This window comes from Camelina sativa, chromosome 7 (assembly GCF_030686135.1).
Source record: "Camelina sativa cultivar CO46 ecotype springtype chromosome 7, ASM3068613v1".
NCBI lineage: Eukaryota > Viridiplantae > Streptophyta > Magnoliopsida > Brassicales > Brassicaceae > Camelina > Camelina sativa.
The window spans coordinates 7,382,068-7,399,063 of record NC_141886.1 but is presented as its reverse complement, the minus strand read 5'-3'; the positions used below and the strand labels follow the sequence as shown (position 1 = coordinate 7,399,063).

General features: G+C 34.2%; 4 protein-coding genes and 1 long non-coding RNA gene across 7 annotated transcripts; 2 read left to right on the top strand and 3 right to left on the bottom strand.

Annotated features, from left to right (window-relative positions):
* The first annotated feature begins 2,535 nt into the window (after window positions 1-2,535).
* LOC104700641 (dof zinc finger protein DOF2.2) lies at window positions 2,536-4,534 on the top strand. Of its 2 annotated transcripts, none has more exons than XM_010416178.3 (2): window positions 2,536-2,893; window positions 3,294-4,534. In XM_010416178.3, exons 1-2 carry the CDS (start codon window positions 2,840-2,842, stop codon window positions 4,275-4,277), a joined length of 1,038 nt encoding a protein of 345 aa, XP_010414480.2. In that variant the 5' UTR covers window positions 2,536-2,839; the 3' UTR covers window positions 4,278-4,534. The 2 variants fall into 2 exon arrangements, with proteins under 2 accessions (XP_010414480.2, XP_010414481.2); XM_010416179.3 differs by lacking the exon at window positions 2,536-2,893 and adding an exon at window positions 2,902-3,092.
* Window positions 4,535-6,484: 1,950 nt separating this feature from the next.
* On the bottom strand, window positions 6,485-7,013 carry LOC147940995 (uncharacterized). Its single transcript, XR_015561683.1, has 2 exons — window positions 6,764-7,013; window positions 6,485-6,598 (listed from the first exon to the last, which is right to left on the bottom strand). It is a non-coding gene; the product is annotated as an uncharacterized LOC147940995 (long non-coding RNA).
* Window positions 7,014-7,563: 550 nt separating this feature from the next.
* Window positions 7,564-8,756, top strand: LOC104700640 (putative respiratory burst oxidase homolog protein G). Its single transcript, XM_087457957.1, has 3 exons — window positions 7,564-8,077; window positions 8,257-8,413; window positions 8,495-8,756. Exons 1-3 carry the CDS (start codon window positions 7,903-7,905, stop codon window positions 8,598-8,600), a joined length of 438 nt encoding a protein of 145 aa, XP_087314083.1. The 5' UTR covers window positions 7,564-7,902; the 3' UTR covers window positions 8,601-8,756.
* A 305-nt stretch (window positions 8,757-9,061) lies between these two features.
* On the bottom strand, window positions 9,062-10,377 carry LOC109125548 (putative ribosomal protein uL16-like, mitochondrial). Its single transcript, XM_019227330.2, has 2 exons — window positions 10,182-10,377; window positions 9,062-9,779 (listed from the first exon to the last, which is right to left on the bottom strand). Exons 1-2 carry the CDS (start codon window positions 10,350-10,352, stop codon window positions 9,162-9,164), a joined length of 789 nt encoding a protein of 262 aa, XP_019082875.2. The 5' UTR covers window positions 10,353-10,377; the 3' UTR covers window positions 9,062-9,161.
* Window positions 10,378-10,811: 434 nt separating this feature from the next.
* LOC104700639 (U-box domain-containing protein 12) lies at window positions 10,812-13,582 on the bottom strand. Of its 2 annotated transcripts, none has more exons than XM_019227545.2 (4): window positions 13,057-13,582; window positions 12,749-12,865; window positions 12,207-12,650; window positions 10,812-12,117 (listed from the first exon to the last, which is right to left on the bottom strand). In XM_019227545.2, the coding sequence occupies exons 1-4, from the start codon at window positions 13,333-13,335 to the stop codon at window positions 10,993-10,995; spliced, it is 1,965 nt and encodes a 654-aa protein (XP_019083090.2). In that variant the 5' UTR covers window positions 13,336-13,582; the 3' UTR covers window positions 10,812-10,992. The 2 variants fall into 2 exon arrangements, with proteins under 2 accessions (XP_019083090.2, XP_019083091.2); XM_019227546.2 differs by having other exon boundaries at window positions 13,053-13,537.
* Window positions 13,583-16,996: the final 3,414 nt, after the last annotated feature.

The window sequence follows — 16,996 nt, the reverse complement described above, 5'->3', positions numbered from 1 at the left end:
AAGGAGTCATCTTTTAACTTGGTTGCATTACTCAGGCTTTCACTGAGTGGATGCACAAGTAATTACGTAAATTCATACAAAGTTATGAGTGGTACAAATTATAACCACATAATGAGTTCTTTAAAAGGAAGTTATGTAAATTTTGTTCGGCAAATGAAGGAAATGATTAATTATGCCAAAATCTTTAACATTCCAATGGAAAGCGATGTATGAAATTGAAAAGTAGTCATATTGGATTCGTTATCGAGACTTACACTATTGCTCTATAGAATGTTTGGACGAAAAAGAAGCTCCTAAAGCAATAAATTAGTTTACGTTCATGATTGAAGCATTGACTTCCTCATTTACTCATGAAGGAAGTTATGTAAAGAAGCTCCTCTGAAATGTAACAAGTCTAGTTTTTTTATATAAAAAATAAATCTTTTAGTCGAAAGAAATTCTAAGAATATCCCACAAATTGGCTCATTTGAGTTGATTTCTTTCTGTTGACAAAAAAAAAAAAAAAAAAAAAAAAGAAATTCTAAGAATAATATATATGGATTAATCCGATTTGAAAGTGAAGGGAAAAAAAGATAGAGATGAAAACAACAAATCGGAGAAGGATAAGAGCATATATAGAAGAGATGAGTGGGATTATGATTGAAAAGGTTTGGTGATGATCTCATGCATCAACGTAACGTTAAAGATGATTTGTTTTTAGGGTAATAATGCAACATATACGCCATTTTAGGCAATCTCTTTCTGAAAAAGATGTTTAGCATTTATATACGAAACGACTGATTATTAAAGATACGAGAAGAAACTCGCTAGGGAAAAAGAAAAAGAGAAGATAAAAATGTAGAGACAAATTGAAAGATCTCTCTTTTGTTTTTCTTTTTCTTTATAGATAAAAATAAAAGTTGGGACATAAATTAGAAGTTGTAAATGACAGGTTTCATCTTTTTCATGCTTTTTCCCTTTATTTTTGTTCGTTTGATACCGAGTAAAGTTAATATCTTCATATTAAGATTCAGTCATCCTTGTTAAAATAAATGTTATTATATATTACTGAAATATTAATATTCTTAAGGAACAAGATTACTATCATAGATTTTGAATGGTGGCGTACTGACGTAGAACAAATAGAGTTTTTGTAGATTAATTAAGTTGATCAACCAAAGTAATTACATTCGAGTCTAATTTTTTTGTTCAAATGATAAAAAAAAAAAGATTAAAAGGATAGATTTGATGCTAACCATTCAATGGTGGTTTTACTGTGGCTGGTCAACTTAATTCATTTGTTATATACTTATATTGCAAGATTACAAGCCTATATACTTTCGAATGACATAAATAATTAATATATTAAAAAAATAGATTCAATATTACACCATGGCCATGGAAAATACAAGCATGTAATAGATTGATATCTAATTAGTGAAGGAAGACGAAAACGACAGATCAGGGACAAGGCTAGTCTTGAGTCTTGACCCACAAAGATACCCTAATTAAGCTTTCATGATTACGAATCTATATGATAATGAACCCTATTAAGAAAAGTTAATATTTACTTAACCATCAGCGTACAATTATATTTACACACACATTTAATTATATGCATAGACAGCGTAGTTGATTAAGTGCACTATTTGCGATAGCAAAACAACTTAAAATAGTAATTATGAAGCATTAACCAAACGTTAATAGTTTAAGTTAACATGGTGTAGCCCTGCCGTGGGTTGGTCTAGAAAAATATGAGTTTATTGGGGGCACGAATATGTAATTTGCTACACTAAAGTATAGAGTTATATTAAATAATAACCTGAAAATCTAGTAACAACAATAAGACTTTTCTTTAATTTTATTTTGTTATAAAGGCTTATAAAAATTGTTTTTTTCTGCTAACTGAATTATTGTTATTATTGTATAATTTTGTAAATTTAAATTCTGACTGATACAAATATATAAGTGCAACCAAAAAGATAAGTACGAATAATATTTTAAATATAGTGTGTTATTGAAAAAAAAAGCAATACTACTTATGCAGCATCGACTCCCAACATTTTAAAATTCTGAACTACATAAAGCACTAGACTATAGATCTAGTGACTGATATATCTAGTGACTGGATAGACCAAAAAGATGTTTTGCATATTGTGAAGAAATGTAATTAAGAATTGTTTGATTGTACAACTTTTCGCAAGTCCTTCTTATCACTAAACCAGTTTATCTGAACATTTCCCTACCTTATTTTACTTCGTGGTAAAGATAAAACATGATATGATTGTAGTATTTTATTATAAATAAATCGCTTAAAGCAAATCAAGGTCTTTTGGTTGTATCTACTCTCTAGAACGTCTTTAATTTATTTATTAGACCTTGTAAATCATATGGAAAATATACATAAAATATATACACACATTATAGATATAATTCGACAGAGAGAACCTTATAGGCGAAGAAATGTCACTCCACTCAAACCCTAAAAAGAGAATCACAACAAAATCAATAATATATATATACACCTATATATATACGCATACACAAATAAACAATGCATGAGAGTGGGAAATATATATAAAAAGAAATAAAGCATGAGAACATGACCCATGTTTAGAAAAGCATAATGTTCTTACTTTATCTTTGTGCTCATTCTCTACCATCATCTTCTCTCTAAACCTCTACTCTTCTCTCTTTCCCTTTTGGTTTTGTGCTCTCTCCCTCACATCTTCTTTAGCCTTTGGTTCCCTTCTTTCGTTTTTATTTTGATTCTCCCACCATTTTTGTTCTTTTGAGTTTTAAAGATCCATCAAACTTTATTAAAGAAAGAAGAACAAAGAGATAAAAGGGAAGAAGAACAATGGTTTTCTCATCCGTCTCAAGCTTTTTAGATCCACCAATTAATTGGCCACAGGTTCTTTTGATCTTCCATTACCTAATCCTCTCTTTCTTTACTTTCTTTTTGTGTGATTTTTACCTCTCTTAAATTCTCCATTGATTGTTTTGATTCTTATATTAATAATTTTGATTCATTTTTCTAAAAGATATATTCCTATTCTCATCTTCATTCATCTTTACTCTCTTCTTTTTTCAAATTTCCAAAACATATCATGGTATTTCTTGCTTTATAATCTCACCTATATATAGACCAAATACATACTATATTTTCTTGTACGATAAAAAGATCAAAATTATTTGACAGTTATTATATACAAAAAATTAATAGAAAACCAAAGATTGATTTAATTTTGAAGTTTATGGTTCTTCTTTCTTGTACTATGTGATTGATTTTTTTTTTTTTTTGATGTTTGCAGTCTACGAATTCGAATAATCATCCTCATCATCTTCAGCTACAAGAAAATGGAAGTTTAGTTAGTGGCCACCACCAAGTACTCTCTCACCACTTCCCACAAAACCCTAACCCTAACCACCACCATGTTGATACCACAGCCCCAACCAGCGTTGATCCGGGAGGTCTCAATGGCCAGGCGGCTGAGAGAGCAAGGCTAGCTAAGAACTCTCAGCCGCCGGAGGGAGCCTTAAAGTGCCCTCGTTGCGACTCAGCCAATACTAAGTTCTGTTACTTCAACAACTACAACCTCACGCAGCCACGTCACTTCTGCAAGGCTTGCCGCCGCTACTGGACACGAGGTGGTGCCTTGAGGAACGTACCTGTCGGTGGTGGCTGCCGGAGGAATAAGAAGGGTAAATCCGGAAATTCAAAGTCTTCATCCTCCTCATCCCAGAGCAAGCCATCAACGTCTATGGTCAACGTTACAAGCCCTACAAGTACTAGTAATGTGCAGCACCAAACAAATAGCCAATTCCCATTTTTGCCCACTCTACAAAACCTCACTCAACTCGGTGGTATCGGTTTAAACTTATCCCCCATTAATGGAAATAATGGTGGAAATGGTAACACTAGCTCAGGTTACTTGAATGATTTAGGTTTCTATCATGGTGGCAACACTTCAGGTCCGGTCATCGGTAACAACAACAACAACAGCAACAACGGGAATAACATAATGACTTCTCTTGGATCAGCAAACCACTTTGCTTTGTTCGATCGAACCATGGGATTATATAATTTCCCTAACGAGGGCAATATGGGATTATCTTCTAATGGAGCTACTAGGGTTTCTCAAACTGCTCCGGTGAAAATGGAAGACAACCATTTGGGTAATATAAGCCGGCCGGCTTCGGGTTTGACATCTCCGGGGAATCAATCCAATCAATATTGGACCGGGCAGGGTCTCCCCGGTTCTTCTTCAAACGATCATCACCAGCACCTTATGTGAGTGTTACTTTGCCGTCGGATCATCCATGGACCTCGTTTAACGGTCCAATGCATATGGAAAAACTATAAGGTATATTAGAATGGGTTTGTTTTAGTGATCATTGGGTGCATATAGAATCAGGTGCACAAAGATATATTATTCGTATTGTGTGATTATGAGAACTTGTTAGTTGTGTGAGTGTCTGTCGGGTTTGTGTTTTGTTCAATTCGTATTATTCACTTGGATATTCATATAATAATACTAATTAACTTTTTTTATATGTTCTTATATATTTATTTTTCTGCTGAATATGTGTTTTCTTCCTTCTTTCTGGCTATATATGGGTTTGGTTTCTAAGTTCTAGAGGTATGTGAGAAGAGCCAATCAGCATAATTATAAAGGATTTTATCATTCACTGCTTTCTTTTTTTCAAAGTGTATATAATGAATAATTTTACGGGACCAATCTTATAGGATAGTGCATAAAGTAAAAGAGTGTTACAGACTGACGAATTTAATCATACAATTCCGTGTCTCTCTAGAGATAGTAAAGTTTTAAAAATTACCAAAAAGCTTTATATTTCTCACATTTTTAGGAGCTTTTCCTTTTTCTTTTTCAGTCCTTAATAAAGATCTGTGCATATGAAGATATGCATGTTATACGTACCACGTTATAATGTTTACTTTCCAGTATTAAGATTCCGTACGTACATACCTTTTTAAAAAAGACTAGAAAAATAACCCTTACTTATCTTTTTAACTGTGAATAACGTAAATTTAGGATTTATTTCACATAAATATATTCTGGAAATTCATGGATTCTTTTTAGGTTTAATTATATAAATTACCTCACTATATACTCAGTATTTGCAAAAATGTCACCACTTCATTTTTGTAAATAAGTATTGTATATTATATCGAAAGCTTTTGTCAAAAATAGTTGTCTATTTGTTATTTCTTAGTAATGTACATCAGTACATGGTCTGATAGCATATCAGAAAATTCTCCAACGGATGTTCCTATATGAGATGTTTTATTAAAAAAACAATAAAATGAAGAGAGAAGATGAAAAGAAGGGATACATTTCTCGGTTAAGCAACGGGAGAAACGATCCTGAGATAAAAAGTGATAAATGTCACTAGTTTATTGATGAATTTATTGAAAAAAAACAATGATTTTTTTTTTTAATAAATTTTTTTTTAAGCAATCATCAACGTTTCTCGCCAGTGGAGAAACTCTTACTGGTCACATGCATGGTAGCAATAGTTGCTACTGTCGAATTAGTACTCTAATTTCCAAACCACCTCAATATCAAGGTTATATTGTGTTTTGCCGTAGTGAGTTCAAATGATGAGTTACGTCTTTATTATTGCCCACTCGCAACATCCTTGTGATACTTGCTTGAGTTTTGACCTTTTCCAGCTCTAAATCTTCTTGACATGTCTCTTCAAAACTCAATTATTGCTTAATTTACAATTAATTTGTTATTCTTTACTTCGTAATTAGTAACATGTGATAGGCTGAAAGAAACCACCATATAGCCAAATCCACTCCTAAAAACGCTTAAACATGATGATATATAATGATCAGTTGGTTGCCTTCAAAATTTAAATGCCTATATATGTGTAAATCGGGTTCATCAATTATATGTTTCAAATGTACATGCAACTCAAAAGGATTCTACATTTTTAAACTTTTCTGAACATATATATAATCCCTAACAAGACCGAATAAAATTAAGTGATCAATCTAAACAATTCCTATTTGAGCATTATGTGTGTTATCACCATTGTGCATTTCCCTAAGCAAAAGACTCACAATGCCTTTCAGCATTAAAGCCTAATTAACGCCATATAGCATATGTGTAGATACATATACAAATAACTGTATATATTTTTAATCATTTATATTATAAACTCTATGTATCAAACTAACTAAACGTGTTTTAAAATTCGGAAAAGTAAAAAAAAAAAAATCATCTATGTACATTGCAATTACTTTGTTTAATCTTGACTTTTTCTATATTTTAAAATATTTTGACATTATTTTAAAAATCATATATAATAAACCAGATATTTGGTGACTATCTAAATTTTAGCGGATATCCAGTCATTTTCTGAATGAATACATATCAAAAATATATATATATGGACGAAGCAAAACGGATCACAAATAACACAAAAATTAGGACAACTTGGCATCCAGACCTTATTTTTTTTGTACGGATGATATGAGAAATTATTTTTATTGATCTGATTATAAATTGTCTTTTACATATAGATAGAAAAGAAAACTCTAGAAACTCTCTATGCTTGCATTTTTTCCATCTCGCTAGTCTTCACTCTTCATCATGCATCAGCACCACATAAACCATGTTAATTTCACCACACACACACATTCATAATACATATAGAGAGCCTTTTTATTTTGGTGCAAACCATAATACATAAGCCTTAGATACATTGCATAACATTATATATATATATATATAGAGAGAGAGAGAGTTACCTCGAATATGAATTAGAGGTTATAGGTGGAATATGTCTGCATATATGATCCACACAGTTTCTGTAGCAGTGCGGATCGCTAACACTGCTGTAACAGACTAAGTAACATTGCCTTTCACATGGATCTCTTCTTGCTTCTCCTCCAAAGGCAGCAATCACCACCAAAATCAAAACCATCAAAACACTCCACTTGTTCTCCATATCTCTCTTTTAAATCAATTTATTTTGCTTCAAAAGCTATATGTATATATTTCATTTCATGAAAGCTTTCTCTATATATAAAGATGAAATGACTAAATCTTGGTCTAGAATCTGTTAAATTTCATTTGATTAGTTACTCTGATGATGACCCTTATTTATGGAAAGCCTTCTCTTTGTGAAGTATTCAATCTTTTATATTTAGCAAAAAAAAGTATTCAAACTTTTACTTGGACTCTACGACAATGCATAGATTATGAAAATAACTTTGACTGATTTTGTATAAAGTGAAAGAAATTAAATTATTCAACGAAAGAGAAACAAGTCAAATGAAATACCTAATTACCAAACAAGATAAATAGATATAGACTATTTTTTGTTAAATAATTTTGTTGGCAATTTTTTTTTTTTGCTATTATGACGTCTCATATTTGTGTATTTTCAATGTTAGACTTCGATCTCTCTTACACGCAACTGCTTCAAATCTGAATAATTTTTTTTTAAAATAGATATTGACTACTAAAATTAAAGAAATATAATTGAATATTGTGTTCCTAAGACATATTCTCTTGTCTCAAAAACTTAATCATAGCTTGTAATATAAGAAATAAAGTTGATAGATGTTTTAAATTTTTCGTCAAAAGAAAACTAAAATTTGTCAGGTTGTGTTCTTCCATGGAGAGACCAGTGAGCTTTGACGTAACGGACTATGACCCCGACGAGAACGAGTGGGGGAGCATCAGCGATACAATACCCTATAGCGGTCATATGAGCGGAACATCCTCACCGAACTACCAAACTCCATCCATAAATAACTCCGAAGACGCAGAGGAGCACATGATCACGGCCGGGGTAAACCTTCATGAAGACATTGTGGAGGAATGACGGACGCGGATCACCTCTGTTTCTGATGAGTTAAAACGTTTAAAATCGTTATCCACAATGAGGAATCCAACAGGATGCATGTCAAAGTCAACGGCTGCCGAGTCTTTGAAAGGGCTAAAAATGTTCATCGGGGCGACTGAAGGTGATTGGACCACCGTGGAGAGGCGGTTCGATAAGATGACGGCGGATACCGGTGGCCTGCTGACCCGTTCGAAATTTGGTGAATGCATAGGTAAGTTTATTGATGATACTACCGTGAGAATATATATACACATGTTATTTTGTTCATTGTCAATTGGTTTTGAGTTAGAAAATCACCACAATGATTTCATTTATTGATGGTTATTTTGTACTTGTGACGTTTTTAATTGTTTTGTGTCAAAATGAACATTTTCAAATCTAACAATTCAGGAATAAACTCTAAGGAATTTGCCTTGGAATTGTTTGAAGCATTGGCTAGACGAAGATGTATAAGAGAAGATGTGATTGACAAATGTGAACTATATGAATTCTGGGGTCAAATAAACGATCAAAACTTCAAATCCAGGCTTATGATGATTCTTGACATGTAAGCTTTTCGGTTATTTCGATTTTTGTATTTTCTTGGAAATGAATGTAAAGTTGAAACAACATATCTAATGATTTGCAGTGCGGATAAAGATGGAGATGGTAGAGTAACACAAGACGAAGTTAGACAAGTAAGAAGACGGTTTTACGTACAGAGTAAATATCTTATGAATGGTTTTGACTTTTGATCAATCTTAAAACTTTTTGTCTTGACAGTTTATTAGTCTTATTGCGTCTGCTAACAACATGTCCACCACTGAGAACAAAGCTGATGACTATGCAGCACAGATTATGGAAGAGTTTGATCCAGATGAATTTGGATACATCACGGTAAAGTTTTTTGTGTCCGCTCCAATTTTGCATCAAAGTATCTCAAGAACTTGTAACTTTTTTTTGCATCATAGTATCTCAAGAACTTGTAACTTTTGTAATGATTTTGAAACAGTTGGAAGGTTTTGAGATGCTGCTTGAGGAGCTAGAAACACAGTGTGTAACAACAACAAGTACCGATGAAACGGAGAAGCCTACGATGCTTAACCGGAACCCAATAAAGAAATGGTACAACTTACTGAAGAAATAACCATCTATGGAGACGAAATAGTGAAAACAAAAAAGATTACAAACATTTATTTGTAGATGTGTGTTTTGAGATTAAAATTTCAGCAGAATGTGAATGTAAAAGTGAACCTTGATTACAGCAACCAATATGAGCATAGCTCCAAATTACTATAGCTCCTCCTCCTATAGACTTATTTAGAAGTAATGAAGTGGGTTTTTAGAGGCAACTTCGATGCTGCTATTTTAATAGCTTTCCTCGCTATTAACTCGGATACACCACCCATTTCGTAAATAACTTTACCTGGTTTAACCACAGCTACCCAAAACGCTGGGGCTCCTTTCCCACGACCCATACGCGTCTCAGTTGGTCTTGCCGTAACTGATTTGTCAGCAAATATACGTACTAGAACTTTTTGACCGCGTTGTATATGATGTATCATTGCTCGTCGCCCAGCTTCTATTTGTCTAGATGTGATCCAACCGGGTTCAAGTGTTTGAAGAGCATAGCTGCCAGTAAGATTCTCACAGGGAGCTATTCCTCTACTAAATCTTCCTCGATGGTGTTTCTGAAACTTTGATCTTTTCGGGAAATGGTTGATCGAAGTCTTTGCTCTTTTCGGGGTATTGCTGACCGAACTCTTTGTTTTTTTCGGGGTATTGCTGACCGAACTCTTTGTTTTTTTCGGGGTCTCGCTGACCGGACTCTTTGTACTTTTCGGGTTATTATCGCTGACCGAACTCTTGTGGATCTCTCTGACACGATTCACTGTTGCCGGAATTGTGAACCTGGAGTGCCATGTTCCAAGAACCTAACCCAAAAAAGTGAATGTTAAAACACAGGCACACAAAACTTCAACTTCTATTTCTTGAAAACGTTATAAAGTGTTTTCATTGGCTTTGTTACTTGTTACGCTTCTAAGTTGTTAAAAACATCTTCAAGAGTACTCTCTGCGCACATTCATTGTCACGCTTATGAACATTTAAAATGTCTTCCGAGAGTACTGTAACTTTTAAACTAACCATTGCACGTTTAGCTATCATTGATTGTGAGTTTTTTAAACAGTAATCCGACAAATCAAATAGCTAATGAATCGGACAAAACAAACAACTAAATGGCTAATGAATTAGACAAAAAAAGAAAGCCCACATTTCAAACAGTAAATTTAATCCGACAAATATATCGAATAGGTAATGAATTCGAACCAACCGACCTTCTTGGGATTGATGTTGTCAAAAGTGACGGGAAGAGAGGAAGTGGCAACAGAAAGAGGAACAGGAACAGGAACAGGGTGAGAGAGAGATGGAACAAGAGTGAGAAAGCGTCGGCTAATTATCTGATGACGAGTTTGTTCCAGGACGCGGCCGAACAAGAATCTCTGCATCTTGAGGCGATCAGATCTGTGTAGGACTAGGATGTGCGTGCTGCTCAAGCCCAAGAGATGAAGGCGTCCTTCTAAACCCGCAGCAATTTATTATTTGTTTTTTTTTTTTTTGTCAATATTATTTGTCTTGTTTATCACGGCAAAATAAAGATAACCAAAAATTAAATTGACATATCCAGGCCTGAGAAAATGATACGACATTTATAAACTAGGATGCACCAAATTGCTTCATTTCCTTAAACAACTGTACAATTTTGTAGTGATTTTGTAACAGTTGGAAGGTTTTGAGATACTGCTGAAGGAAGTGGGGAACCCAGTTTGTAACAAATACAGAGAAGCCAACACTGCTTCCCCGTGGAAGCCGTTAAAGAGATGGCACAAGGTTATTGAACAAATCTCATCTTCCTCAGATGAAGAAAAAAGAATTGACGAAAAAGAGATTATGAAACAAGATTACGATTAACAAACACCAATTTTAACTTTTATTGTAAGATCCGAGCAAATGCGAACTTGAGACTGAAAAAAAGAAGGTAATTTACAGGTTTCAAAATCTTGGTTCTTTTTGTGTGAGTTTAGTTAAGAAAACAAAACAAAATGTGCGCTACCTGTGTATGTAGAAACAAACCTTAAAACGCTAAACTCAGATTAGAGAGATTTGATCTTCGACACCTAAACCAGACTGTTTCTGCTGGTCGTTAAAACGGCTAAAGCGGTTAAGTAACTGTGCCGCTTTGCGTTTTCCTCTGTCAGTACCATTCTCAGCCATTTCTATTAAAAGACTCATAACCCCTAATTTCTGAGCTTCAATCAAATGCTGCTGATCCCATGAACACAAGTGCACTAATACCGCAGCTGCGTTCTCTTTGTTCCGCGGCGACCCGCTTCTTATAAAATCTACCATAACATGAACCGCATCAGCGGCTCCAGCTACCATTTTCCCATCCGGGTGACTCGATATTATGGCTAATATAGCAAGTGCTTCATCAACCATTCCGCTTGCCGTCTCTGTTAGTAAACGCATTATCACGGGAACTAAACCGGCTCTCACAGCTTTTCCTTTGTTCCCTTGATATATGCAGAGATTGAACAGAGCAGTTGCCGCATCTTTTTTGCCTCTCTGTGATCCTTCGCTCAGTAAGGTCACAAGAGGCGGGATCGCTCCTGCGGTACCTATTGCCACTTTGTTCTCGTCTATAACAGAAAGGCTGAAAAGTGTGGCTGCTGCGTTTTCTCTAGCTTCCATGCTGCCTTTCTGGAGCACATGCACAATACCTGGAATCGCTCCACATGAATAAACAATTCTCTCTTTGTTCTCTTGGCATATCGAGAGGTTAAGAATCGATGTCACAGCGTGTTCTTGAATCCGGGAGTCACTGGATACCGTGAGGAGATTCACCAGAAGAGGGATGGCGCCTGATGCAGCAATGGCGACTCGGTTATGGTTGTTCTGTTTTGCTAGAAGACGGATTTCTCCTGCAGCGGATCTTTGGTCTTCAGGGTGTTGCGATGTGAGCTTAGTTAGGAGTTCTTCAATCTTGTTATGTTCATCATCAGAGGTTGAGGAGGAAGATGAGGCTTTACTACTCGGTTGAGAACTGTTGGGACGCTTTGGAGGTTCGATGTCATTGGATTCACACCATTGAGCTATAAGGCTTCTTAGAGCATAGTTTGGTGTGACAGTATCACTTGTCAGCGTTTCTTGCGTCTTTGGACACGTCAAATGCCCTCCTTCAAGCCACTTCTTAATGCACTCACGTTCATACGTCTACACAGGATTCCAATGAGACCAGTCAATAAAACCGGAAACAAATTAAAAAGACACGTAAAGGGAACAATGCAAGTACAATATTATACCTGCCCTGAAGAAACAATAACTGGATCAATCATCAATTCTAGAGAAATCGGACAACGGAAATCTTCAGGCGGTATCGGCAAATTTAGATCACCATCATGTGCCTTCTGAAGCGGTGATTTCAGTGTCATGGGAGCATCATCCAAGTTAGGATTATCAGTTTGCACAAAGTCCTTAATTCTCTTCAGAACCATCGACATTTTCTCAAAGCTATCACCTGGATCTCCACCACTCGAACTGACCATATCAAGTAAAACCAAAGACTCTTGCGTAAGGTCAGTTATAGTCATCAACTGAAGCTTCACCGCTACTCTCCTAAGCATATCAGAATCCGTTACACTGGCTGTATCATTATAAAGAGACATAACATCACTATATAACTCATCATCATACGCATCACCGCCTCTTCCTATTTCTCTTCTTAACTGAATTAAAACAAGCTCAACCTGCACACAACAAGATATGAATCCGAAAGCTGAAGTTTCAAGAAAACAAGAACATATAACAAGTATCAAATCAGAGCAGAGAGAGACTATCTCAATACCTGTTCTTTAAGCTCATCTGAAATTTCAAGATTCTCATAAGGGATTCCACTTAGAGCTTGTTCCAATAGAGCCGTCACTTTCTGAAACTTAACCATCACTTGATCTCTCTCCAACACCTAAACGAATCAAATTCAAACACAACACACACACACAGATTACAAAATCAATTCCAATTTCAAATCCAACAACACACACACAAGTGCTCGTCTCTCTATCTATTGCATCACTTCACTATCACAAAAGACTCAGATCTAATTCTCAGAAATCAAAAGAGGTATTTGAAATTGAAAGTGAAATACTCACACACCAGGTAAATTTTGCTAACTTGGCTAACGAAAGCGAGCAAATCCATAGCAGGAACAAGCGATTCCTTGAGAGATAACAAAGCCGTCACCACTTGGTCAGGGATCGTTGATTCTTCACAGCTGTCTCTGATCTCTTCGAGCATAGGAAGAAGAAGCTTCAATCGACGGGAGAGGTTGCTACAGTGTTTCTTCATCGGTGCACGGTGATCTGAAATCGAAGCGATTTCGTTTACTGAATCGATTAAGGTTTGGGCTAACTTGTGTTTCTTTGATTTCGCCATATGAGTTTGAGAGGGGGGGGGGGGGGGGTGGTGTAAACGAGGAAACACGCAGAGGCGTAATCTAGGAATGGTCACGAGAGGTTTGAGTCAAGGATGAAAGCTGTAACTGAGAAGACGAAGACACCTCCATGATGGACTCGTGACTCTTAAAAACGGAGCGGTAATTTCGGGTCGGATTTGGGTTTTATTTTCTTACCCCAAAAAAACATAAAAGTCAAATGGTCAACAAAATAAATACCAAAAGAACAATATATGCAAAACTGGAGACATAACATAAATAGAAATAAATATATTTTAGTCAAATGGTCAACATTTTTTTTTGGTATTTAAAAAAAAAAAAAGAAATTCGAGTTTAAACAATCATCTTAATATCTTATCCCATGTTACAGTATTAAAAATTCATAATAAGTAACTGTTAAATGAAAAAAAACAAAAAACTAACTTCTGTGATATAAGTAACATTTTTATTAGGTATCTATATTAGTAAAAGAGAAGTACAAAATTGAATTTGGGTCGGATCATTAAAAACAATTATCCGAAATTAATGATTTGAATACTACTAATTGGGCAAGAAAACGGGTTTAGATATAACCACTTACATGTTTTAAAATTCGATTTAAAATTAATTTATTAATAATGATATCTAATTAGTTTTACATAAACAGTTGTCAATAGGACTTTAATTTCGGCATAATTACTAATTATTATAGAAATACTCCCTCCGTTTCAAAATATAGGATGTTTTAGCTAAACATGTAGATTAAGAAGTCTACTTTTAACAAGTTCAACCAATCAGAAACAATACTGCATAATATAAAATACTAAACTAATCTAAAAGTTGCATAGAAACTTGAAAACATCTTATATTATGAAACAAAAAACTTCTCTAAAACATCTTATATTTTGAAACGGATGGAATATCATTTAGTTACAAAGATATCAATCTTTAACAAGATTTTCTACTTACAAAACTGAACCTAATTATAAATTGTTAGTTACATAATTTATTTTGAAATGGTAAATCTAAAAAATTATATCGTAATTGAACCTAATAAATTACGATTACTATAAATGGAAGCAAAAAAATATTGAAGTTTATATATGTAAACTTATTTAATTTAGCAAAGTAACAATAAATAATTTTGGAACTATTTTTTTTAATTATATTGGTTGGATATTCACGTATTTCCTTAACTAAACTATAGAAATAAATTCGGATTACTATAGATATAAGCAAAAAAAAAATCATAATTCTGTGTAAACTTATTTAATCTAGCAATTTAATCAAAAAAAAAATTTCGAGATTCCTTTTTTTTTGGTGGGATCTTCGAGATTCCTTTAAAAACAATATTAGTTAGATATAAGATATTTCCATATTTCTTTGAAAATTTTCCACCTAAATTGATCCACAAAAAAAAACATACCAAATTTGAGTCTTTACCATTTAAATAGATTTCCATAACAGACTTCCATATTTGAATTTGAAAAATAGTTATAATAGCATATTAGCTTTAGATATTGATTAAATAGATTTCCATAATATAAAAAAATAGATATGAAATTTATTAAAACTTAACATATTATCAAATTTTCGAATAGATCACAATTAACATACTGTATTATCAAGTTTTCGAGATTTTTCAAAAAGATCTAACTACAAATTTGATTTAAATTCCCAAATAAGAATCAATTAAGATATTGAATTTGTTTTTAAAATTTAAACTAAGTCTGTAATATCCGCGAACCAATTATTGGTTTTCTGGGATGGGTGTCGATCGAAACCATGGTGGTGTCGGTCGATACTAATATTCTCTGGTTCGACCAGTTTGATTTAATTATCGATTTGGACCAGTTTGGTTTAGGGAAAACCATTGAACCGAGATATTAAAGGGAGAAAACGACATAGGTCGTGTTTTGTTTTGGTCTCACGCTGTTTTTTGAGAGAAACAAAGGAGAGAAAAGTTTGTTCTTGAGTTTTTGTGAGTTTTGTGAGATTTCAAGGCTTTGTGGGTGAGATCTTGCTGTGGGAGTGAGGATTCAAGGTTAGGAACGTGTGGGAAGTTTTCTGGGAGTGTGGTTTCGTTCTTTTTTGGTCAGAATCTTCCTGCAGAGAGGTGAGTGCATGACCATGGCTAATATAAGCCTTTGATTTCCTTGTTCTTGCTGGTTTGTTGTTGTCTTGTGTGTTTTTCTTGCTGGGATTGGTTGCTACAGGTTCCTATGGACGTATTTGGTTTGGGTTATGAGTATTGGGCGATTTGGAGGAGGTTGGGAGCGAGATTCGACTCTCGGCTTCGAGCGGATCGCGATTGCAGAGGGAGTGTCGATCGACACCACTTGGTGTCGGTCGATACCAGCAAATTGGGCATCGATCGACACTGTGGGGTAGTGTCGGTCGACACCAAGGCCAATGTCGGTCGACACTTGGCTGGTGTCGGCCGACACCTCCCTTCCAGCGAGACGATGTTTGATTTCCTGGTTTGTATGTTTTGTTTGTTGTTTGTTTGGAACATTGGAATCACTGTTGCTTGTGTGTATAGCCCAGTAGATGGGAGGATTGTCTCACTGAGTGTTTATCAAATACTCATGCATCTCAATATGTGTTTGTGGTGCAGGTAAAGGCAAAGTGTGATCGTGGAATCAAGGCGATGAAGAGGAGGATGTTCTAGGGACTCGATTGTATGTTGTCTGGCATTGCTAGGTTGCTAGAGTTGGGTGTTTAGGAACATTGTTAGGTTGCCGCTTTCATGTTTCCTGATGTTTGATTATTGGATTGTTGTTATGGATATTTATTGGTTATATTATTATTGGATATTTATTGATATTGATATTTCCTCTGTTGTATGTGGTTGTGGATAAGTGGCTAGTGGATATGGAACCACTAGTTATAATTATATTATATTTAGATATATTATTTATTAATTAAAAAAAACGGGTCAGGTCGTTTCAAAGTTTGCCTATTTTTTTTCATTAACTCCATCTGTCCCTGTAAATATATGAATCATATGACTTAAGTCACAAAGACTCATTAGTCACCTTTTTTAGAAAATGATTCTTTGTTTTTGTTTATAAAATTTTGCTATATGATAATTAGTTTTTATATATATGATTTCTTCTAGAAATCTTACATACGTTTTGATGTTTTCTTTTTCCAGGTGAAATTCACTACATGGAATCACTTTATCACGAGAAATGGGATACAACTGCTGGACTTTTTTTTTTACTCACAGCTGCTGGACTTGGTGGCTAAGTTACATGATATTGAGCCGTAAGTATATTTTACTTTGATTATATTTAGACATCGTTTGATTCATGTAGACATCACCCATTTAACTAATTTTTTTTAATAATGTTAAATCAGATCTAGATTTTGTGTGGAATTTATTATTTTATCTAAGTTTCTAACTAATCAAGAGATCAAGAGACACATATGTTTTCTCACAAAAAGTTAAACTTCGTCAAAAATAAAACAACCATTGTAAAACGCTTTTTTATTTTATTTTTCTTTGAGTTATTATTAAGGGGTTTTGTTGTTGGAGTATATAAAAATGTTGACAGTATTATTATAAAAACTGTATAAACATATATATTTATTTATTACATGTTTTCATACTCTAAAACTTTTTTGTCATACAAATTTTCATTATAAAAAAAAATTTCT

Excerpts from the sequence above, each read along its gene's own strand:
- LOC104700641 (XM_010416178.3), top strand. The coding sequence starts at position 2,840 with ATGGTTTTCTCATCCGTCTCAAGCTTTTTAGATCCACCAATTAATTGG. Across the intron at positions 2,894-3,293 it reads CACCAATTAATTGGCCACAG|TCTACGAATTCGAATAATCA; the intron begins GTTCTTTTGATC and ends TGATGTTTGCAG.
- LOC109125548 (XM_019227330.2), bottom strand. The coding sequence starts at position 10,352 with ATGCAGAGATTCTTGTTCGGCCGCGTCCTGGAACAAACTCGTCATCAG. Across the intron at positions 9,780-10,181 it reads ACAACATCAATCCCAAGAAG|GTTCTTGGAACATGGCACTC; the intron begins GTCGGTTGGTTC and ends TTTTTGGGTTAG.
- LOC104700639 (XM_019227545.2), bottom strand. The coding sequence starts at position 13,335 with ATGGCGAAATCAAAGAAACACAAGTTAGCCCAAACCTTAATCGATTCA. Across the intron at positions 12,866-13,056 it reads AAGTTAGCAAAATTTACCTG|GTGTTGGAGAGAGATCAAGT; the intron begins GTGTGTGAGTAT and ends TGATTCGTTTAG. Across the intron at positions 12,118-12,206 it reads TTATTGTTTCTTCAGGGCAG|ACGTATGAACGTGAGTGCAT; the intron begins GTATAATATTGT and ends AATCCTGTGTAG.
- LOC104700640 (XM_087457957.1), top strand. The coding sequence starts at position 7,903 with ATGAGGAATCCAACAGGATGCATGTCAAAGTCAACGGCTGCCGAGTCT. Across the intron at positions 8,078-8,256 it reads GAAATTTGGTGAATGCATAG|GAATAAACTCTAAGGAATTT; the intron begins GTAAGTTTATTG and ends CTAACAATTCAG. Across the intron at positions 8,414-8,494 it reads CTTATGATGATTCTTGACAT|TGCGGATAAAGATGGAGATG; the intron begins GTAAGCTTTTCG and ends AATGATTTGCAG.